Below are 23,399 nucleotides of genomic sequence, written 5' to 3'. Positions count from 1 at the left end.
ATTATTTGTTCATAACCTGTCTCCCAATCATTTTGACGAGATGGGTTTGTCATTGGGCTTTTATATCACAGCACTACTAGGACGAGAGGTTAAGTATCCAATTGGTGAAACCCAGCTTGCCATTAACCAAGCAACCCTCTCCTTCCCCCTATCTCCAATACATCCTTGTACTTATGAACCCTCTCTTTTCCCCTTTCTCCAATACTATATCATAAATATCCACGGTCCACTACAAATTTCACCAAGGGATTTTCACTTATTTTTTTCCTGTTTTGGTAGACCAAATCATCTTTTTATAGATTATAGGAGGACATTTCCATTTACAACATTCTACACACGGGCTTTGAGGGGATGTCATACTTGAATGAGGATTGGAGCTGGGAGAGATTAAGTGCTAGACTCAAGGTTGACGCAAAAGTCGTCCAGATCCCCCAAGCTTTGCAGCAAGAAGCGACTTAAATAGTTGAATGCCTATTCCATTTATCTTGGGCTGAACCAGAATCATCCATCACAATTTTCTTGTTTCTATGGGGAGATCCCAATTTATAGGAAGCCTAACAATGCGGCTTTGACACCACAGACAGAAAGCCAAGGGACCGCTAGGCACACGAAGCATACAAGGCACCAATAATTAGGAAATAAAGGACAATATTATTGAACGATTAATTAAGTCCAGTACATAGAACATAGGCTAAGCAAATAAGTAACATATTGCTACCTCCAAAGAATATTAGATATAATGACTCAAAATAGTATCAATTCAAGCTATATTCTGATATTTACAATGAAATGTCTAGCCCTGATGAATAAGCCATCAATTATTCCATTATACAGAAAATTAATTCCTTTGAAAGAGACAAGTTCTCCTACACAGAATAAAAGATGTCCGCCCTCCTCTCTGAACAAAATGGGAATGAAATTAGAATACACATTCACCTATCTCAGCCTATTCATTCTTTACTACCGAGAACTGCAACTTGGCTATGACTACTTGTAAAACTTGATCGGACTCTTTGAAGGAAACAAAACACCAGGGCAACAAAGGAAATAAAGTATACACCACCTGACACATCTAGATGCACATTAAGTAAGACAGACTCAAAACATTCAACATCACTGTCAATATACGAATATACACTGATGATTTCCAGCATTTTGAACCCTTCAAAAAAATTTACGTCAACAGGTGAATTCACCTTCTGGGCACTCTTTTGGTTAATCCAGAGACTTCTGCACGGAAAGATATAATGCAATATAATGAAACACCAGATACACAGTCATCATTCTTTTGGTTTATTTCTAAAGTAAAAATCAAATATTCATCAATAGGGCAATAAGTAATGAATGTAAAGACCCAGAGGTAATGCTGCTCATTACAATAAGACAAATTCCAATGGAGAGATTTTCCCTATCAGGGTGTGGACATTATTGAGAACTCGGCAAATTCATGAATGAGCATGACAATTGGCTTGACTGAAAGGAGAAAAAAGATCCAGATTCTGTTGTGTTAAAGATCCAGATTAAAAAATATAGGCCTTAAACCCAAGATCCTATCCCCTATTTCCATCTGTTAAGACTTGAACCAACTCGGTCTTATTCAAAAGAATGGTCATTTTCCCCAATCCAGACACCCCCAGGGGCTCAGTTATAAATTGCATTGCAAGAGTGGGAGATAAAATGCATTTGATTCACAAACAACTCTTTGGCAGATAAATCTTAAAATCAACATCTTAAAAAGGGCACTAAATGGAGGAGAGAAAAAGGGGCCAGCCTCGAAGGCTATCATAGACTATAGCATGTTCTGAATAAAAATAATATTATTGCTTAATGAGATAAATGATTTCAAAACATGCATTTCTTCATCTGCATTTTCACTTTCTCAAGGTTGCACAACAATAGGTCATCAAAGATCAAGCTACACGATTCTCCACACTGAGAAGCAATACAAGAATGACTACATGCCTGAATTGCATTTCAGGGCCCATTTTTTTAACAGTAAAACATTCAAATTAAACTGTTAAGCAGATAAAATCACACTCTCCAATAGCAGCTTATTTTTTCCACATATGTGAAGGTGCCAAATATCATGCCCAATGTTGCATACTATACAAGTAAGACTGGCAGATCTATTACTTCATACTGGGAGAAGATTGAATAGAACAAATGACGTCAAATTGTAGATGTTGTAAGACTACAAGTTACAATATTCTTTGAGTTTCCACATTTGACTCATCATACTCAACAAAGCCCACAAAGATTCCAATCCGAGGCTTTTACAAGATCCCCAGTTAACGAGATATTTCTACTGGATAATATTACCATTCCTTTGATTTTCCATTTTAGACCCATAAGTCTATCCAAGACTTCTAGTGATACAACTTACCAACACATCTCTGATTACCACTATTACCTTTTTCTTTGAGTTTCCAATTTAGACCACACTTAATCCATGCTGCAAATTGTCAACAAGACTTGAATCAAAGGCCATGTTTAGTTTCAATTACCAGTGGAAGGGACCATAAATTCCTTAAAAGAGGGGAGAAATGCATACTGCTACAATGAAGGGAAAAAATATAATTTCTTCAATCTATTCTTAAATCAGAAGTTAGGATTTTTCAGAGAGAAGGGGGGAAAAGTTTCTTCTACCATCTCCTTCTCAACATCATTTTATTTTTAACTATCCTTTTCTTTTCACAATCCTTAACTACATTTTCCAAGAACCATAATAACCAAATCCTATCCTTTACACAAGCCTTAACTTCATCTTCTTGTATTACCAGTCATCCTCCAACAACCATAATAACTCCAAAGCCTAGCAAAAGGAAATCTTGCGTCCAGAGAGGATATGCATACGGTTGATGAAATTGCAGTCATTTAATCTTCTGACATAGCAAATCGCTAACTGAGCCTATTTAGCCCTCGAAGCTAAGTTTTTGAGTGTGGTCGAGGCCTAATGGAAATTTCGCGGCAAGGAAAGATGCTAGAAAGAAGACAGAAGCTGCTCCAAGGAGCCTGGATCTAGTGTTGGACCCTAGATCTCTCAGTTAATATTGATAAAACTGCAGGAAGGTGGAAATTTAGTCACAGAACCAATCCCATCGAACATTTTGAAGGGGAGGCTTATTTCTATAATTCATTACATACTTTTTAAGTGAAGTAGCGGGTCAATTCATTCATCATTATATTCTGTTTACCTCAATTTCTTTCCATCAATTATGGGTCTATTTGGATGGCCTGTCTTTGGCCTGTTTTAGAAAACAAAGTTTGTTTAAAACAACATCTATAATAACAAAGTTTTAGAAGAACACCAAAAAGAAGTACATTAAATAGGACACCGGTGGTGGGTGGGGGAGGGTGAACATAATCTTTTGAAAAACACAGAAAGTTTTCAGTGTTTTGGACAGACACCGGCATTTTTCTAAAACAGATACAGTAAAGTAAACAAAAACCCAAAAAGCACACTATCCAAACGGATCCTATAGTCTTAACTGCATAACTTGCAAACAGTATCAAAAATCATATCATGAGCAACACTGGTAAAACAAAACAACACTTGAGTAATATAAGATAATAGGCAAAAGTGGCTGCATTGTTGGATTTCAACTTCATTCTTATCTCATCTATTATCCACCATAATTCAAATTTTTGGGGGTAGTTCAACACAAAATATACATAGGAATTCTTTTTTTTACGGAACTTTACGGAAATAGACAGAAAAGCAAGTTTTCTTCAGCTACCGACTTTTGGGGAAGGGTGATTACGAATTATATAGCATATTGCATCTTTACAGATGAAGTTGCTGGGAGAGAAGGAAAATTGCTTGCAGTACTATTCAATTTATGGAAGAAAATGTAATGTCAAAGAAACAATAACAAAATGCATTTGGGGATGTAGAAAGAATTGTTCATTCCTCTCAACAAGAGAAGAAAAAATATCATGCCAAAGAAGTTTAATTCTAGTAGAAACACAATAGTCATTATATGGAATTTGTCTTCTAATATAGGTCTTAGCAGGACATAATAGCAGGACATAGTCATTATATGGAATTTCTGTACCTCAGATATATGGACTTGAACAATAGTAAGTAAAGGACTCCTCCAAATTCTCAACTGCAACATCAGAGGACTAAAAAATTACAAAGAACTGTCTGCCTTTAATTAGCCTGCTACCTTTATCGCACCCATCTCATCAATCTTTGAGCTCTTATGCTGCAAGATTTGGAATTGTAAGAAGGCAACACAACTATGAAGAAGCTATTTCAAATGACATAAAAAAAGCAGAACAGGTTAATAGTGACAGTCCAACCACAGGGAAATAGAATGAAAGAACATGTCAACCATGTACCTTACTTTTCTTGTGCTTGTGAACATCACTGAGATCTTCATCCCCATCATGCTTCCTTTTCTGAAACTCAATTAGGCAAAAGAGGTCTTAAATTAGATGTAGTACATCAAAACGTAGAAAGAAAGATATGACATCCCTACACATACAAAGTTTGATGGGTTACAGCAACTTGCCAAAACCATCAACAAAATTTACCCAGCAAATTTGGGTTCTAAATTCATAAATCACATATTTTGCTCAGTGATAATGGGCTAGTGATCATGAAAGGGCAATCAAATAAAGAATTAACCAATTAAAGTGAAAATTTATGGAGCATTATTAAAAGTCGTGACACATGACTTTCGTTAAGGCATAGCAGTAGCAACAGAGCATAACATCCAAACCTTTTCATGATGTTTCTTTGAGTGCTCAGCACCAGAATCATGATGGCCACTTCTATCTTTCTTTTTCTCCTTGTCTTTATCTTTACTCCGATCTTTATGACGATGTTTGTGCTTCTTGTGTTCTTTATCCTTGTCCTTGTCCTTGTCCTTGTGCTTTTTATGCTTCTTTTCCTTGTCTTTAGACTCGCTTTTTGATTTTGCAGCTATGGTAGGAATACCCTTCTCAGACTTCAAAACACACCGATGATGCGACGTATCAGTACTCACCCATCAGGTATAAAAAGAGTAATGAAGTAAAACAAATAGAAAAAGAATCTCGGAAACCCTTGTTTTAAGTGAATCAACGACATAAAACAAAGAGCCATCGTGGATCATTAGCAGCTAAATCAACAAACTATAATAAGTAGACTCTTACAGGAGGCAGATCAACTGGTGCAGTCTCCCTTAATTGGAAGGCTTCTCTCAGAACATCTAGGTCAAATGGCTGTATGCGTGCATTTGTCTCTCTTGAAAAGGAAGTGTCCTTAATGAGCTGATCCAATTGCATACCTTCACCTTTCCTAATTTCTGTGTCTCCCACCACATTATGAAGATAGTGTGTATCGGAGATAGACAAGGGTAGTGACTTCTTACAGAAGAATTCGTGGTGAGGCAACAGTTTGTAGTGGCTTATAAGATCCACAGCACCTGTAAGTTCTCTAGGTCCTATTATCGTAAATAGCACCAAATAGGTAGACGTTACAAATTACGGAAACAAATCTTCGACATTTCAACAGACAATAAACATTTTAGGCAAACCTACACATGAAAGTTTCAACTACGTTACCAAACACTTTGAGATACATTCCATAGAACAGAATAATCAAGTAAAAGAGCTCATTCTCACAGTAGCACAAGGCCAGTCAAAATTTGGAAGGGAATTAAATGGGGAAAAAACTAAGCAAGGAAGTCCGACACCGTAATTTCCTCAAAAGCCTGCTCCATTTGATTCATTCACAAGAAAGCAAATAGCAAAAGAGCCATCTTCTTATTCAATTCAAACCAACTTATGAAATGGATGGCATGCACACAAACTCTAGAAGTTAAAAAAAAAAATCTCAATCTCGATCTGATAGATTGAAAAACAAAATCATGCCAAACAAGAATGAATACACCATAATATGGTAAAAGGAAATTTCACGCAACATCTGATCCTTAAAGTATCTTACCTCTTCCAAACTTCTTGCTATCAGGATCCATCAATCAGCATCAAATATGTAAGAAGACCATTACAACCTGATATTTAACCTGCAAAAAATGGTATAAATCAGCAACTAAAATTGAATATAAATCCTTAGTTAAAAGAGCAAATACAAAAGGCAACATCATGTTACTTAGTTCTCCTTCATCAAAGTGATTCAAATGTTAACAATCAGTAGTAAGTACCACCATAAAAAGCATGGGTATCAACAATTCAAATGAAAAGCGAAGATAATACCCGTCCATATCACTTTGATAGTCTTTTTTTTTTCACACAATTTAAGAAAAATTTGTTAACTTTGCTGGAAGAGTAAATCTAGCCTACTGTTTTTCTAAAATACCCTTACATTAATATTAGGAGTGTGACTAATCATTATACCTTTACATTAATTACAACAACAATACTGATGGAAAGTTGCACCGTTCAAGGCATGAACCAAAGCAATTATTGATAAAGAAATTAACTATATTAAATAAGGTAAGTTATACTCACTGATAACAAAGCATATTAATAAGGGTATTTTGGAGAAGTTAATTATATTTTTCAATTGGAAAGTGGACTATAATTTAGGGCGGATAAAAAAGGAAAACAAGACTATCAAAGTGGAACAGAGGGAGTAATTTATAAGGACAAATTGAACGGGCACTATCCTTCTTTAATATTGTATTGCCATTTCATAATAGTGTTAGGCACTCCCACCTTTCGAAGAAAATACACAGGCACCATCTCCAAGATAAATAATTGAAAAAAAAAGGAAAGGAAAACATGCAAAAATAACATGAACCTCGGTTGCTCTAATTAACTTCGTATGCTAAACAAGTACAGGTTGCCTAGGTTGGAGAAAACGTTGGGTATACAAGTGGCGGACTACTTCAAAACTCAAACAATCAAACAAGATTGATTAGAAAGAGCAGGGTAATGTAGATTGCAATATAGTAAGCTTACCACAAAAAGAGAATTAACAATGAAAGAAAACGAGGGCGATAAAGAAAGAAAAGAGGCTTTTGTATAAAGCCCATGGCAGCTTCAAAAGTACTCCCTCTGTCCCAAATTTAGAGACTTTTTTGGGACAGCAACTTTTTATGTACAGTAGATTATTATTGCCAGATGCTTTACTTCCAAATTTACCTCACTAGAAGTACATTAGACAGCTGAAGTTTGTGTTTTTCAAAGAGTCATAATTCTATGGGTCCCATCTCAATCAAATGCATCTCTTCATACGTTAAAGACACACACCAATATTAGCCTTATAAAGTGGGAGTTGTCCTGCACACTCTTCTAGCTTCTCTAAATGGCAATAAATAGTGGGTCCCACTAAATTTCTTGAGACTTTTTTACACATGCACTACGAGGTAAGAATGAAACTGTGGAAGGGAAAAATTTTAGCATGACTCTAATTTTGTGACAATGAAAAAGGTGAAACATGACATTAATAATGGGATGGAGGGAGTATCAGATTGGACACATGAAATAGATGAATCTAATTTCCTTTTCGTTTGTTTCAAGAGATCTATCGATCACTTCCGCATACAAGCTAAAAATAAGAGGGGTCGGTATATAAATTTTGATATTTATCTTCCTTTTTTTTGTTTTTATCTAATTTTTTCTGAGAATTTCTTGTATTTTCATCACCTTACCTAGGCCTAGCGAAGCACGGAGGCGGTCTTTTTTTCTGTAATCAATCAAGAGAAACCGAAACCCCTTTTTATTAGTTTACCTAAGAGTTACTCACTGGGTGGGTTGGTTGAAATTGCAGAATAGGTAGATGTTACAGACGATAAACAAATATCCCATAGTGCGTCGATCAGTTAATTCAATTAATTCAATAAGAATTGGGTATTAGCTCTCCATTTGGTTGGTACCATTCAATTGAATCCAACTCAATTGTTTCTTTATTCAAACAATGAATTTTCAAATTCAATCAATCTTAAGGAATTTATGAAGTTGCTCCTGTCCAGGCTTAGAAGGTCTCAACTTTTACACATGAAATAGACATCTCTATGTGCAGGGATAAGGCGAACTATACTTAGGCTCCACAGCACCTGGAGATTACAATAATAACATACTAGATATATTCTTAGAACCTAGCCAACATAATTGGCAACCAGTTTCTAAGCAACCATGTCATGACAAAACCTAAGACCTCAGGTAAACACTGCATGGCATTAATGCTCTAAATATTTCAGGATCTCCTGCTCCGAAATTCCAGGTGATCATAGCGCTTGATCTAAGGAGAAGCCAGTCCATGCCTATGCAAATATTGTACATTGGAATGGAAGCATGCTTCAGTATGCTTCTGGAGTCCCTAAACTACTGGTTGTTGTCATTGTAAACGGGGGCAATCAAATGATGTCAATAAACTAGGGAGACATACCATCCAGTTAGTGAGGCAATTACCTTTTATATCCACCTACCATATCGACCCGCATAGCATGCATTTAACGGTTACCATGTGACAACAGTATGTGTCACTCTAATGTTAAAATTTAAGTTGGCGCTTCTCAATACCTGCCAGATTTATACTTTTTCAAGTCAAAGGCCACACGCAACCTCCTGAAATGCCCATCATTTATCGTAGTTTTGAACTATATGTTGACCTGAGTAAATCAGAAAGCTTCTCCTGAATGCAACATTGCAGATTAAAGTCTTCAACCTCACCATCCGACAGGTTTAACATTCTCAACTTTTTCATGTTGAGCACTTGAGAGTTCTCAATTTTGCCAGGTAAAATTCTCAACTTTGCAACGTAAGGTTCTAGAATTTGATAATGAAGTTCTTGCTTTGTAACATGGCAGCTCTAAAACACCTTGGTAGATATACCTCCCATTTGAACACCGTTATTTTGTCAGCAATTTCAATATTGTCAACAGAAGAATCGAAATCCAACCGAAATACACATCAACTAATGAAGCGTATAACAGAGCAAAAAAACAGATAGCTAAGCTAAGAGCCAAAGTTCTGATATCCTCCCATGGTGAAATCCTGGAACTTCAATCACAACATAGTTCTCTTATCTGCTAACAGCCAATGATTGCTCAAGAATTTATCCAAAAGTCACCTTAATGCTTCATAGATACTACAAAGGCAACAATGAACTAAAAGTAGCCAGAAAAAGTAGAATAATCCCAGGAAAGGGCTAAGGAGTTAACTTCCATGACAATCAAAGATTCCATTTTTATCCCAGATATCCATCTAAAATTCCCAACAAAGAACAACCCAGAAAAAAAGAAAAGGGCTAGTGCGTGCACAATGATTCAGCAAAACAGTACCGAATTACACTCGTACACCCAGTCAAAATTTGAGGTACTGCTGGTCACTAATCAAGATCAAAAAAAAAAAGAAGAAAAGAAAAGCTCACCTCAGATTCCGAAGTGGTTCGCTCCGCTACTGATGCAGAAGAAACGGTGCTTCCGTCAAAGGCTTCCCGATTGGAGTGAAGAAGTTGAGGGTGGTGAGTTAGGGTATTGAGTTAGCAGATACTTCGTCGTTTTCAGCTGTTCTCTGTTACAGAAATAAAAACCCTAATTCTTGTTCCTGGAAAACTGGTGACTCCCACTCCGGTTATGAAAGAGGGAACGAAAATTGGGCTCCCTTCTTATTATTTTCTATATGTTGTCCGATGTCGTTTGGGGTGTCAATCTACTGCTATTGTGCTTTGTATTTCTGGGGCGATGCATTGTGTCATTTTTTTCTTTTTTACGTTGTTTGGCTGGTGATATCGTCATCATGCACTGTGTTTCCCTTCCCGCAGCTGGAACGCTTTGACGTGATTGCCCTTCTATTCATGCTGTAGGAGGGGGTTTATTGTCAGTTTACTTAGATACCAACTTATCCGGTTATCCCCCTAAGAGCGTAAGAATATTTTTTTTTTTTTAGGAAAATTTTTTTTTGTTGCATTTCAATAATTTGAGATGTTGTTTGGATTAAAGATTATTTAAATTTTTTTTATAATTATGCTATAACACTTTTGATGATGTGATATGTATAATATAAAACATATTACTTAAATAATTAAAAAATATATTAATGATACATACGAAAATCTTATCACAAAATAATGACAAACCAAATACTAAATTTTTTTTTTTTATTAAAGTGGGATAATTTGAATTTGGGGCCTGTACTTATACTCCTCTCCCATGAGCTACCCTGTCCATTCATCTCCTCAAGTTCTATACCTTCATTCATAGATTACTACGAGCATTTTTTCACACAAACTATAGCATTTTAATAAAATATAGGGAATATTAAAAGATAGCTAATTTTAGTGAAACAAACATATTGCCCATCGAAATATGAGTGATTATAACTTATTAATAATGAATATTATCAACCCTGAAGTTATTATCCTTATTAGGACTATTGATTTGTGCATTAATATTCACACTAATAAAGTTTAAGGTACTAACAAAATTTTTAAGAGCAGAAGTCAAGCAAAGATACCTGGGAATATTCTCATTTGCAAAAGTTAAATATGGAGATTTATTATAGAGAAAATTCAGAATTAGTTAAAGCTATTATTGGTAACTATTAGAGTTTACTTTTTTGATTAATTTTTCTTATACTATCATGCATTTAACGTTGATAATGTATACGCTGTTAAATATGAATGTATATAAAATTTACACCGTCATACATCAAACGATGATAATATATACATTGTTAATATATATAAGATTTACTTTTACTTTTTTTGCTATTAAAATTTTAAAATCTAAGATACAAGATCAAACAAGTGTGTCAAATAAATTTATTATCAAAAATAAAAATTTTAAACAAGGTGAAATAATAAAATAAGAACTTGTATTGTGTTCTTAAGTTCGTACAACTTATCTAAATATTAAAAAAATGATCGTGCTGTTTCATTGCCACGAAAGTAAAGCTTACTAGTCAACAATTCTTGCATCGGCACGAGAAAATAAAAATCTCGTGTATATGGTTGTACGGGTACAGGATATATTTTTCAGGGATAATTTCAGAAACCTCTCCTGAGGTTTCTGACATTTATACTTACCTCCCTTGTGGTTTAAACAATTACACTGACCTCCCCTGAGGTTACTAATCCTTTACAAATTCAGTCCAAATAATTAAAATATTATTTTAGAGAGTGAAATTAGAATTTTGTACCTGATTTGTGCTTTGTGTTACATGTCCAATGAATGATAAAGTGTTACAAATTAATTAACAATTAATAAACTTTAAGAAGCGTAGTTTATATGCAAATACGTATTACATATTTAAAGTATCAACTCTTTACGGGTATTTTACTTTCAAATATTTACTTTATTACAAATATTTATTCTCAAATATATATTTGTATTTACTCTCAAATATTTAATTTTTGTTAAACACAAAACCTACCAGTTTTTCTCCCGTAGAAATATTAATATAACACTTTTTCAATTTTAATTATAAATATTTATGTATTTAACATAAATTAAATGATTCAGGATAAAATATCCATAAAGAGCCAATACTTTACTCATGTAATGGATGAAAGCCATAAAAAATTAATATTTTATGAGGCCATTTATTTTTAAAAAATATTTAATTTATATTAAATAGATAACCTACTGATTTTTTTTGCAAGAATATTACTGTAACACTTTTTAATTTTTAATTACAAATGTTAATATATTTATCATAAATTAAATATTTGAAAATAAAATATCTGTAAAGAGCCGATACTTTAAATAGGATATGCGTATTTGCCTATAAACTACACTATTTAAAGTAAGGAGTATAGTTTATTGATTTAAGTTAAGGAGTGTAGTTTATTGATTTAAGTAAGGAGTGTAGTTTATAGGCAAATACGCATAACTTATTTAAAGTACCGTCTCTTTACAGGTATTTTATTTTTAAATATTTAATTTATAATAAATATATAAATATTTGTAATTAAAAATTAAAAGGTGTTACAATAATATTCTTACAAAAAGAAAATCGATAGGTTATCTATTTAATATAAATTAAAATTTTTTTAAAAAAGAAATGGCCTATAAAATGTTAATTTTTTATGGCTTTCATCCATTACATGAGTAAAGTATTAGCTCTTTATGAGTATTTTATTCTGAATCATTAAATTTATGTTAAATACATAAATATTTGTAACTAAAATTAAAAAAATGTTATATTAATATTTCTACGGAAGAAAAACTGATAGGTTTTGTATTTAACCAAAATTAAATATTTGAGAGTAAATACAAATCTGTATTTGAGAATAAATATTTGTGATAAAATAAATGTTTGAAAGTAAAATACATGTAAAGAGCTGGTACTTTAAATAGGCAATACGTATTTGCCTATAAACTACGCTCGTTAAAGTTTATTAATTGTTAATTAATTTGTAATACTTTGCCATTCATTGGACATGTGGTACAAATGACAAATCAGGTACAAACTTCTAATTTCACTCTCTAAAATAATATTTTAATTATTTGGACTGAATTTGTAAAGGATTAGTAACCTCAGGGGAGGTCAGTGTAATTGTTCAAACCACAGGGGAGGTAAGTGTAAATGTCAGAAACCTCAGGGGAGGTTTCTGAAATTATCCCTATTTTTCATTGCAAAACCACACTCGGACCTCCAATGGAAATGCATTTGGAAATCATAACATGGTAGACCATTCCTGAGAAAGGTAACACAGTAGGCTATCTTCTAATGCAAATTTTTTTTTTTTTTTTAAGTAACCCGGAACATGCTCTGACCTGAGCCATTTGGACCCGAGTCAGCACACTAAATCGGAGGAAGTCGACAGCCCCATACAACTTTCCTGGACAAGTCAGGATGTGCGACGCAGCGGACACGAATCGAGCCCTGGTTAATAGGAAACCAGCAACATAAGGGCAACCCCTTAACCGTTGCGCCATATGCCCGGGGGCATCTTCTAATGCAATTTGATCCTAGCCGGTGACTAGGCCTGCAGGCGACTCGAGCTGTTCGCGAGCAGCTCGAGTCAAAGCTCGGCTCGAGCTCGTGTTGACCGAGCTCGAGCCGAGCTCGAGCCGTTCGTTAAGACAAACGAGGCGAGCTCGAGCCTTCGTTTCTTTGGCTCGATAGCTCGACGAGCCGCTCGTTAGGCTCGAGTCAGTGTGAAATTACAAATATACCCCTGAATCAATTAAAATTTACAATTTCCTCTATTAGGTTAGGTTACCCAATTTTCTTTCTTCACTTCCTTGGATCAATCTTCTTCCTCTGGCTCCGCCGACCGACTGTCCCACTGCCAAACTCCTAATTCGTACTTCCGCTACCGCCATCTCTGCTAGCTCCACCTCCACCACTTCCGCTAGCTCCTCAGCAACCTCCAAGTTTTCTCTGCTGACTGTCCTCAGTCCTAACTCTGTCGCAAGTGCAGCTCCAATGAGCGGGGGCACTCGGGTCCCTTACCTGAGAATCGAAAACACCAGATTCATCCCAGTATGCACGGAGCCAGAAAGGCAACCCTCTTGAAACCATGGGAAGTCCCAAACTCCCAATTCCCCGTTACTGCCATATCTGCTTCTACTAGCTCCATCTCCAGTTTCTCCACCGCTTCCACCAGCTTCACATAGGCAACCCAACCAGCTTTCGGAACCCAACCACTTCAACGAGGCTGACTGACGAACCCAACCAGCTTCTCAGTGAATTCCTATCTCCGGATTTTTTCTAAGCTTTTCCAGCGAGCAAGTGCGCAACCCACCGAGCTTTTCCTAGATTTTTGCAGGTATGTACTTAGCTTCTTTTTCTTTCTACTTAATGCGCCGTTTAATTCAACAATTTGTATAATGAAAATTCTATTAATCTGGAATGGTGATCAAGAAACATAATTAAAAGGGACAATTAATATTCTATCCCACTCACTGGACAATGATATGCACTATAATGGTACCTCAGCAGGTTTTTGACTGATTTGCCTTTCTTTCGGAGTATTTGGTGTCATAATTACACCTTAATTGCTCTCATCATCTTTGATGATTTGGAGGAGCTAACTGAGAAAATGAATGATGGTCTACTTTTAGTTGGTTATTTCCGTAATCAATTTGCCAAGTCATCAGTTTCAATTTTGGTTGAATGCACATTGCTGTAATAAATCTGAATTTTACATTTTATTGAAATGCATGACACACTTCCGAGTTCAATAATTTCTATTGTTATTGAACTTTTTCAGTTTTTTGAGACCTGAAAACTTTGGAACTTACAAACTTGAAATGGTTGGTGGAGTTTTGCTTAGACGTCAAAGGAGAAACTAATTGCATTTGGTAAGGTGAAGAAAGTACCATATTTTACCTCTGCAGGATTTGACTATAGAAAAATTCTTTAGGGGTTGAAATGAGGTTTCAGTTAGTATTTTAACAAGAAATACACACACACACACACACACATATATATATGTTACTGGATTATAGATTTGTTGAATTAAGTATCTATATATAATAATAGAGCTACTAAGTGTAGATTTCCTTTTATCTCTTATAAATTGGTTCACTATCTTGTTTGAAGCTTTTGAGTTGAATAATTAAAAAGAATGCAACACTTACACAGTGAAACATTGATAAAAAGGTCCTTGTGGTTCACACATAATATTTAAATTCGGCCTTACTATTTCTTAATTTCTTTTATTTTATTTTTTTGTTTTTCCAGAAATTGAAGGATAGACAAGAGATTGTGTTGCCTATTTCTTGACTTCGGAGATGTTTGAGGTAATTTACCTTTAATTTTCTATTTAGAGTTTTGTCCAATTCTAACTCATGGTATTAAGATCACAGAGGTTAGTGCAGAATTGCAGATGGTTATAGAACGCTGGTGGAGTGCAATCATATATGCGATGGTTATGTGTTGTGTTGAGTTTGTTCCAGTAGGAAATTAAGGCAGTAGGGGACATCTTGCGCCTAATGCAAGGAGCAATATATTGTTTTCTATTGCTGTTTTTTGTCTTTTTTTTAACAGCTTGTGCAATTGCATGGGAAATTGGTGCCCTTTCGATTACATGGAAGAAACTTTGCTATTCTATTGATCTGTTTTACCATTCTTGCGCAATGCAGCAGGCTAACAATGACTACGATCATGTAGATGAACAAACATCTTATGATGTAGGCACCCTTGTGCTCCTGTTAACTTATGGTTTCTTTAAGGATTCGAAGATTTGATATTCTTTTCATATAGATGAATAATGTCAATAATGATAGTTGCGTGATTTGCTTGTACTAATAAGTTGATTTCTTTCACATGTTTATGAAATTTAATGATGCAAATGGTTTATATCATCTTGGAAATTGTTATACTTTTTGCATCTCACATTTGATCTTCTTTTGTCATGTATTTCATTTGCGTCATCTATAACTCATTGGGTATGAGTTTTCTGTTATTAGTATATCTCCATTTAGTTATCACGCATGAGTTCTCTGTGTATTGCTGGTTATCACGCATTTCATTTCTTTGATTGATGGTTTCATTCTTATTTGGCATTTGCATTTTTGCCAAATCGTTTTTCTTATGATTCTTTTAACCTTTAGGAATTTTCTGGAGTTGGAGTTGGTGGACTAATTCTCGCTTCATGTCATGCCTTGGTTCTTGTGGACAACAAGCTGCTTTTAATTTGTATTAGTGGATATTTGTGGAAATTTGGATAATTTGTATTAGTGGGCATCTGGATATTTTTGGATGATTTGTATTAGTGGATATTTGGACATTTATGATTGTATTAGTGCATAATTTGTAGGCCTCAAGATCAAGAATATGTGAAAAATTGTTATTATCATGCTAAATTTTGTCAAAAATATGCGGACAAAATTGCTGTTTTCTTGCTTAAATTTCCAGAAATTTTCGAGCTATTTTCGAGTTCGAACTCGAGCTCCTAACGAGCTAGAAATCGAGCTGATTTCGAGCTATTCGTGAGCCAGAAAATCGAGCGGAACTCGAGCTATTCGCGAGCCAGAATTCGAGCTAGGCTCGCGAGCTATAAACGAGTCGATCTCGAGTTTTCTTTTTCCTACATCGAGCCGAGCTCGAGCTTTATTTTTCGAGCTCGACGAGCTCGAGCTCGAACTCGAGCTCGCGTATAAATAAGTGTAGCTCGACTCGATAAATTCAAAACTCGATTCGACTCGGCTCGTTTGCACCCCTACCGGTGACCAACAAAAAATGTAAACATACCAGATTATCATGCGTAAAGAATAACAATTGATTTAAGGAGTTTAAATTGGTAAATACTAAGTAAGGGTATGTGGGATTTTTTTAAAATAATTATTTTTACGCATATTTCAACTATATTTTTATCTCGGATAAATTATATTTAAAAAATATATTTCTATAAAGAGTCTCGTGTAATTTATTGTGGGTCTTGCCTGATGTCATTCGAGAACGACAAAATATACACCTCTTTATTATTTAAGTAATTGTTACAAGCTGCAAGATGGTTACTTTTTCATGTAACTAATATTTGCTTAGGTTTTTTCCCGAAAACTTGGCCTACTCTTTCCTTTATGAAAGCTTAATAAAGGACTGTGACCGAAAAAATAAAAGCTTTATAAGAAACTAATATTGGTAAAAATATAATTTTTTATTAATTGCACACACATTAGAACATGCCTTAATCACTAGAGATAAAATAATTATGAGAAAGGTAATATGGTAGGTTATTTTCTAATGCAATTTGATCCCAGTTGGTGATCAACAAAAAATGTAAATATATTGGATATATCATGTTTAAAGAATGACAATCGATTTAGGGAGTTTAATTGGTAAGAACTCGACAAGGGTACGAGGGATTTTGAAAAAAAAAAAAAAATCTTAATACATATTTTAATTACGCTTTTATTTCATATAAATCATATTAAAAAAACACACAATTACTAAATGGTGTTATTTTTAATCAGAGATTTTCGAGTCTCCTAAAAAAATATATATAATCCAAGACAACCTCTTATGTTTTGCCATGATGCCTAGTTGATGTGACCTATTAACATTTCTGAACGCCTATTCATAAATATTTGTAAAATCCAATTCCATTCTAAAGTAATTTTGGGGCCTAATTTCGTGGTACAACAAATGGTATATTTCAATTGAACCGGAAAGTATGACGTGGATATCAATCATTGTATATATTTTGTTGGCAATTGAAAACACACCAGTACTTGCCTCTTTCACGCCCATACCCACTGTCCATCTTTTATCCTATCCCAAAGAACAGAACATGCACATAAAAATTTTGGTTTTGTCCATATTTTTCTACATCCGATGCAGATTTAATTATATTTAACAAACATTACAATAAAATGGTTTAACATAATTAATAATTTTGGGAGATCTAGACATTCACTAGAGACGAGATTTCACATCTTACAATGAATAAGCAAATAACAGGTTGAAAATAAATCGCCAGGTATAGTACTCTCAGAAAAATAGGTATAGTTGAACAGTCAATTCCTCTCCAAATTAAAAGAAAAAGAAAAGCCCTAAAATGAACAGGACAGCCTAATCGCAATCGGGAAATGACTGAGATTCCCTTTCCTTGAGTGAAGTTGCTTAAAATTAGCAGCCAAAAAAAGGAATCAACCACACCTCAATTTCCGTACAGATTTTCCGCTTTCTCCCTTCCTCTTTCCTTTCTTCCCTACACCATTTCCAAATTCCTTTGGTTGTATATAACTAGCAAATAAACTATATCTTAATCTTCACAGTTCTCCCTTGCGTCAGCACATGTGTTCAGCTCTATCCATTAGCAGACTCTTTACATATCCACTGCCCGACTGTTAATTTTTTTCGGGAAAAGAATATTGTCGAATTTCATCCAATAATCCAAACCGGTCGCGAATTTAGCTTTTAGAAGTTGGGCCGTCGACAAAATTTGAACTTGATGGCTGCGAGTGCGAATCCATCTGCTGGTGGTGGTGGTGGTCAGAATAATGGTAATAGCAACAGCAATCACAGCAATAATAACGGCCAAAGAGCAAATGGCGCCACCAATAACGGTCTCTCCGTTCCTGAAAATTCCGTTTTGGGGCCTAACCAGGCGGGCCTCATGCACGACCCCGGTGTTAATACCGACTGGACCTCCGAAGAACAGTCCCTTTTGGAAGATTTGCTCAACAAGTCAGTAATTTTTTGTCCTAAGCAAAAACTTTGACTTTATTTTTTGAATTTATAAACTTGTGCAAAAGTTTAGGTTAGTTTGTGTGTTTGGTGGATCTGTGCGGTTAATTTAGACTCTTCAAAATCGTTCATGTAGCTGAATTTTCTTTGATTTAAGTGCATGTGCTCGTTTTTGCGTGCTATGCGTATTAACTGGTGTGACAGAATTTTACTCTCAATGAAGAACTACTATGTACAAAAGAAAAATAAATAAAGTTGCAACAAGTCAAGTTATGCAAAATAAACTGCATCAAAAACAAACTTTGTGCAACAACTGATAAATTATCTCACCTGAAGAATATAATAGAAAAGTGTTTAGGAAATTTTTTTTTTATCTGGTTATGCGTTGAATGTACGTTTCCAACTGGCATATGATCACGTACGACATACGGACAGAGTTGAATTGATGTCAAATTCATTTGCTGTCAAGATTGTTAACAACTCTCGTCATCTCTAATGGAATGTGTTTCATTCTTTTTCATTCTCTTTTAATCTTGTCCTTGTGTTGATGGTGGTATAGCTGCCTGAACATCAATTTATTGGTAACGAAGTGAATGTGAGATGATGTGACCATTTATCATACCAGAAAGCTACAAAGATTTTGTTTGTGGAATTATCAACCTAGGCTGAGCATGTGTTTCTCTTTGCCACCAGCTACGCTCAATGTTCTGATATTCTTTTATCATTTATTTCTTGGTCGTCGTGTTTTTTTTTTGGGGGGGGGGGGGAGGAGGAGGAGGTTATTATAGTAGTCTAGACTCTGGTCTAATTTTGGATATGCTAGTGGGTCAACTCTTTAGGTGGCCAAAAATATGTCTTTCATTTTCAGAGGCGGTACATGTGTAAGCTTTATGTTTACTTCTAAGTTGTAAATGATTTGGTTTAGACACTAAAATTCAAAAGTTTGAACTTGGTATGATTGATAGCACAATCTCTTAATGATTTAGTCATTTTAACTTTGTTCCTTTGTACTCCATAAATGTAATTTCTGAAGTTTCAACATTGATTAGGTAATCCAATCATTGTATTTTCTAGTTGTGGTTATCCATGTAGTTACAGTACCCATGCATGGGAGACTTATATTAAGTTGACAAATGGATGGGTCCTGCAGATATTCATCAGATGGAATTATTGTTCGATATGCTAAAATTGCTGGGCAGTTAAATGATAAAACAGTTCGTGATGTAGCATTGCGTTGCAGATGGATGAATGTAAGCTTTCCATATTCATATCTCTCTCCCCTCCCCCCAACCCCCTTGTTTCTTCCCGCATTCCACTTTCTGATATTGAAGAAACTTTTATCTTAAGCTATAAATTGTTATGCGCATCTTGATGAGATTAAAGGTGCCCAAAAAAAAAGCACATGTTTAATGGAGTGCCTTTTCACAACAGTGAGGTTGCTCCACTGCTGAATTAGGTGTCAAGGATTTGATGTTTTAAAGTGGCTTCAGTTCATGCAGGATAGTAAGGCAGCATACACTTCGTTCTTGTTAGACCTTACGGTATTGGAAGTTGCATTCTAATTTAACTTGATTTCTTTTCAAACATTTGATTGCCTTGAGAGGTCAATCTAAGCGACATTCTATTGTTTTTCTCGTGATTTTCAAACGATGATGGATGAAAGTTGTATTTGTAGTTTACTGGTCCCCTGTTACCCTTTCTTAAATGTAGGAGCAAAGCAAAGAAAGGCATGCTATTCAGAGGGGTTGATTTTCCTTTTGACTAATTAGTATGTCCTACAGTGTTGTACCGCTAAAAGTCATGCCTTTCTCTTTTGCAGAAGAAGGAAAATGGCAAGCGACGGAAGGATGACCATAATTCAGCAAGGAAAAGTAAAGACAAAAAGGTATTGCCTTACTGCAGGTTGTCATCTCTGCCTTGCTTGAAATCCACAATTGTGAGATTCAGAGGTTTCTTAATTTGTGCTGCAACCATTTTTTCCTTCAACACTATTTGGTCTTTGGTAGAATAAATTACACTCATGAGCACCACCATATTGCTGTATCGAGCCATAATGAAACATGAGATTTATTGTGACCAAGGCGCCAACCTTACCCCTGAGGCAGGCATGGGGCTTTGTGTTTAGGAGTAAGCTATTCGACCAATGTAGAAAGTCAAATGATTTAAACCAGAGATGTCTGGAGTTGTTTTGCTTAATATTTTTCTTATTAAAGAAAGCGAAGTTGCTTTTGCATTTAGATATTCCCTTCAAAATCTATATTTAGTCGTCTTAATCCAATAATGACAATTAGCTTTATAGCAGATGCCCTTAGTTTGTTGTCCACCTGCCTGCTCTGTTGCTTCTGATTTGCCTCCTTCAGTGCTTCCATCTTAATGCTCGCCTGCTGATTGTTGCTTTGAGATGCTTATCTTGCATACCACATATTTCTGTCGCAGTAAGTTGATGGAGGTCTATTTGGACCACTATTGAGAATAGGACTGCGGGGCAAGTTTTAGACTTTGTTACGCCATTTGGGACTTGGTTGTGATGGGGTTGAAGGAACACCAATCTGATGGCTGTTACATCTAGATTTGTCCTGGTTTTTAATGCTGATGGGCCTTGATCAACTTGATGGAATGGGATCTGGCTCTCTTGTATCAGGAGAATGGAACCTATGTAGTTCACTTAAACAACACATCCATTTTAGTAACGTATTGATCTTCTATACACCGGCAGTGTGTTGGGCTTCGATATATGACTACTAAACTTTAATATGGATTTGAAATCTAAATTTTACATATGTGGCATGCATCCAACCATGCTAGTGTGTACACCGTCAGTGTGCGGAAGATTAATCCTTCGTTTTATATATTAATTTATTTTTTGGTTCCCAGGAAAAAGTTACAGATTCTCTTCCAAAGTCTCATGCGGGTAACCGTACAAATGGCCCACCCTATGCTCAGTCAGTGATGTCCATGGACAGTGATGATGGCATCTCTTATGAAGGTTGGTCGACAGTTTTATGCGTTAGTGGGTAACTATATAAATCTTCCGTTCCTCTCCCGCTTCTAATCATGAAATGCAAGGCTGGATGGCTGATATGTTCTGTCTGATCAGTATATTGCTCCTCTTTCTCTTGATCAACATTTGTGCTTTTCAGCAATAGGTGGTGCAACTGGACAGCTTCTTGAGCAAAATGCTCAAGCCTTGGACCAAATTTCTGCAAATTTTGCTGCTTTCAAGGTGATTAAAGTTTTTGATTCTTTCTCTTGAGAAGTTTTTTTTCTTCACTCTAAGGAAGAACAGGAGGCTAGTAGTCTCATGTAGTTGCAGTTTCCTGATGCCATTTTCAACTGAATATTGAAACTAATAATTAGGTTACTTGCTACCCAACTTTGATTTCTTTTGGTGCTGGCAGTTATTGAAGCCCAGCTTTGTGGTTGAAAAATGATGCAATCTTCTAAAACTGAGAGTTCTGGCAATATTTTATTCTGGAATTCTTACTATTCCTTGTAATTGAGGAATGATGTGTTATGTCATAGTGAGGTTTTCTCTTTTCATTTGTTATCTTGTGTCAGATGATATCAGTGATTGTCCAGCAGTGACAATAATTGAAATAAGTCTAGCTGCGTAAATGGAAATATGCAGTTCTCTTATGACAGTGTTATGAAAAGTTTTCTGTCATTCTGCAATGGTATTGTCTACATTATTAGTGATGTCGCTTGAGAATTTCTTCATGCTATTGGCGTTCTATATAATTTCTGTTCATTGACATCTTTGGCATTTATATTACTGCAAAACTTAGTCCCTGGTTGTGAACAGCTAATATTGACAGTGCTTTTCTTATCCAAATTTTTTGCAGATACAAGAGAATATAAATCTCTTTTGCCAAGCTCGAAACAATATCCTTAGCATCATGAACGAGTACGTCATGCTGGCTAGTTTACCTACAATTTTTTGCATGTTTTTGTTTTACATTAAGAGAAACTTAATGTTATCCTTCACGTTTTTTCACCTGTCCTCCTGAATTTTCAATTTTTTTCCCTGTATTGTTCCTTTCTTTTGATTTTAAAATCCTAAACATGCTTTGATCTTCCAGGAAAAAAGGGGTTCATGACATTTGATCCTGATACGCCTCTAAAAATGTTTTTTTTTTCCCATTTAATTTGTAGACGGTTTCTTTATCTAAATACCGTTTCCATGGACCATGGTTCAAACTTCATAGGGACTTTTCAGTAGTTAAGATCTGGATGATTATTCCTCAGGGAAGGACCTTTACAAATGGTAAGAGCAAGAAGACACATTCTGAGGAAATGATTGGACGGTATTTATGCTAATTGTTAAAAGAGTTTAAAATGATATGTTAAGAACTCCTCCGGAACTCTGTTTTTGTTTTTTCAACTGATCTATTAGTTCTTATGATTGTCCACAACTGCCATGTGTGATAATGTGAGCTGGCTTGTACATGCAGCTTGAATGACCTGCCAGAGATAATGAAGCAGATGCCGCCGCTTCCTGTGAAGCTGAACGAAGATCTTGCCAACAACATTCTTCCTCGGGCGTCCTTGCCTAAGAAATCTTGAGGTGCTGGCTCTCCTCATGCGGCTGCTCACTCATGATGCTTTTGACTGTGTCCCTGGAATTGGGACCATTGTGATTAACAGATAGCTAAATAAACAGGCTAATTATGTCTAGTTGTTCTGCTATATAAAGTTTAGATTTAAGTGATTATCTTGTGCTGTTGTTTATTTTTCATTTTAGGAGTAATTTGTCGATTGTGTATACGGTTGGTTGGCTCATAGTTGCGTAAGAAGGATTTTTTTTTTTCCTTTTTTGGTCAAAAACGTGAGAAGGATTTTTCACTCTGTAAATCTTTCAATGAAAAGCGGTGAATGCAGGATTTTTGGTTTATAATAAGTAGGGAATCGTAAACTCCTGATGATGGCTTTACCTTTCTTTATCATTTCTCAAAGAACCTCTCATTTAAGGATAAACCTAAGGTTGTTTGAGGAGTGCTAATATCATTTCTCTTTTTTAATTTTTATTTTTTTTGCCAATCATTAACTTTTGTGCTATTTGCATTCCCACTCTAACTTATTCAGGAGAGGATTCAATTGGATCAAGAGAAGTTAGAGGTTCCTCACCGCTAAATTGAAGGGATGCGCGACTAGACAATCTCTTTATATTTCTACTTAAGTGCCAGGATTTGCTAACCTTACGTTTAATATTTCATTTGGTGGCCAGGTCTCCGAAAGAGAGTTGAAGCTCTTCACAAATACGTACATCAAAAAATGAATATGATACGGCAAAATTTAACAGCAACAAAATGTGGGTATGGCAAAATTCTATAGTAACTTTACTCTTATATTTTTTCAATATG

The 23,399-nt window shown here is 35.3% G+C and overlaps 2 protein-coding genes and 1 long non-coding RNA gene across 12 annotated transcripts; 2 read left to right on the top strand and 1 right to left on the bottom strand.

Annotated features, from left to right (window-relative positions):
• Positions 1-715: 715 nt before the first annotated feature.
• LOC113712704 (mediator of RNA polymerase II transcription subunit 19a-like) lies at positions 716-9,662 on the bottom strand. Of its 9 annotated transcripts, none has more exons than XR_011820042.1 (7): positions 9,326-9,660; positions 5,936-6,014; positions 5,143-5,432; positions 4,728-4,955; positions 4,345-4,410; positions 4,056-4,208; positions 716-1,227 (listed from the first exon to the last, which is right to left on the bottom strand). XR_011820042.1 is itself a non-coding variant. In XM_072061782.1 (7 exons), the coding sequence occupies exons 2-7, from the start codon at positions 5,964-5,966 to the stop codon at positions 1,216-1,218; spliced, it is 669 nt and encodes a 222-aa protein (XP_071917883.1). In that variant the 5' UTR covers positions 5,967-6,014; positions 9,326-9,662; the 3' UTR covers positions 716-1,215. The 9 variants fall into 9 exon arrangements, 6 of the variants coding, with proteins under 6 accessions (XP_071917883.1, XP_071917891.1, XP_071917884.1 ...); XR_011820040.1 differs by having other exon boundaries at positions 716-1,230; positions 9,326-9,659; XR_011820044.1 differs by having other exon boundaries at positions 716-1,230; positions 4,345-4,404; positions 9,326-9,655.
• A 3,461-nt stretch (positions 9,663-13,123) lies between these two features.
• Positions 13,124-15,706, top strand: LOC140021587 (uncharacterized). Its single transcript, XR_011825475.1, has 3 exons — positions 13,124-13,672; positions 14,590-14,648; positions 15,462-15,706. It is a non-coding gene; the product is annotated as an uncharacterized lncRNA (long non-coding RNA).
• A 1,472-nt stretch (positions 15,707-17,178) lies between these two features.
• Positions 17,179-22,936, top strand: LOC113712671 (uncharacterized). 2 transcript variants are annotated; one of them, XM_027236213.2, is made up of 8 exons: positions 17,179-18,039; positions 19,190-19,289; positions 19,859-19,924; positions 20,914-21,025; positions 21,180-21,262; positions 21,882-21,943; positions 22,285-22,303; positions 22,491-22,936. In XM_027236213.2, the coding sequence occupies exons 1-8, from the start codon at positions 17,804-17,806 to the stop codon at positions 22,497-22,499; spliced, it is 687 nt and encodes a 228-aa protein (XP_027092014.2). In that variant the 5' UTR covers positions 17,179-17,803; the 3' UTR covers positions 22,500-22,936. The 2 variants fall into 2 exon arrangements, with proteins under 2 accessions (XP_027092014.2, XP_027091983.2); XM_027236182.2 differs by lacking the exon at positions 22,285-22,303 and having other exon boundaries at positions 17,201-18,039.
• Positions 22,937-23,399: the final 463 nt, after the last annotated feature.

This window comes from Coffea arabica, chromosome 1e, assembly GCF_036785885.1.
Source record: "Coffea arabica cultivar ET-39 chromosome 1e, Coffea Arabica ET-39 HiFi, whole genome shotgun sequence".
Taxonomy (NCBI): Eukaryota; Viridiplantae; Streptophyta; class Magnoliopsida; order Gentianales; family Rubiaceae; genus Coffea; species Coffea arabica.
Note: the sequence above shows the minus strand (reverse complement) of the source record. Positions and strands in the feature narration are given on the sequence as shown.

Bases quoted from the DNA above. Each gene is read 5' to 3' on its own strand.
- LOC113712704 (XM_072061782.1), bottom strand. From the start codon at position 5,966: ATGGATCCTGATAGCAAGAAGTTTGGAAGAG. The intron at 5,433-5,935 runs GTAAGATACTTT...TTACGATAATAG, and splicing joins TAGCAAGAAGTTTGGAAGAG to GACCTAGAGAACTTACAGGT. The intron at 4,209-4,344 runs GTACATGGTTGA...CAAATCTTGCAG, and splicing joins ACAAGCACAAGAAAAGTAAG to CATAAGAGCTCAAAGATTGA.
- LOC113712671 (XM_027236182.2), top strand. From the start codon at position 17,804: ATGGCTGCGAGTGCGAATCCATCTGCTGGTGGTGGTGGTGGTCAGAAT. The intron at 19,925-20,913 runs GTATTGCCTTAC...TTTGGTTCCCAG, and splicing joins GGAAAAGTAAAGACAAAAAG to GAAAAAGTTACAGATTCTCT. The intron at 21,263-21,881 runs GTGATTAAAGTT...AATTTTTTGCAG, and splicing joins CAAATTTTGCTGCTTTCAAG to ATACAAGAGAATATAAATCT.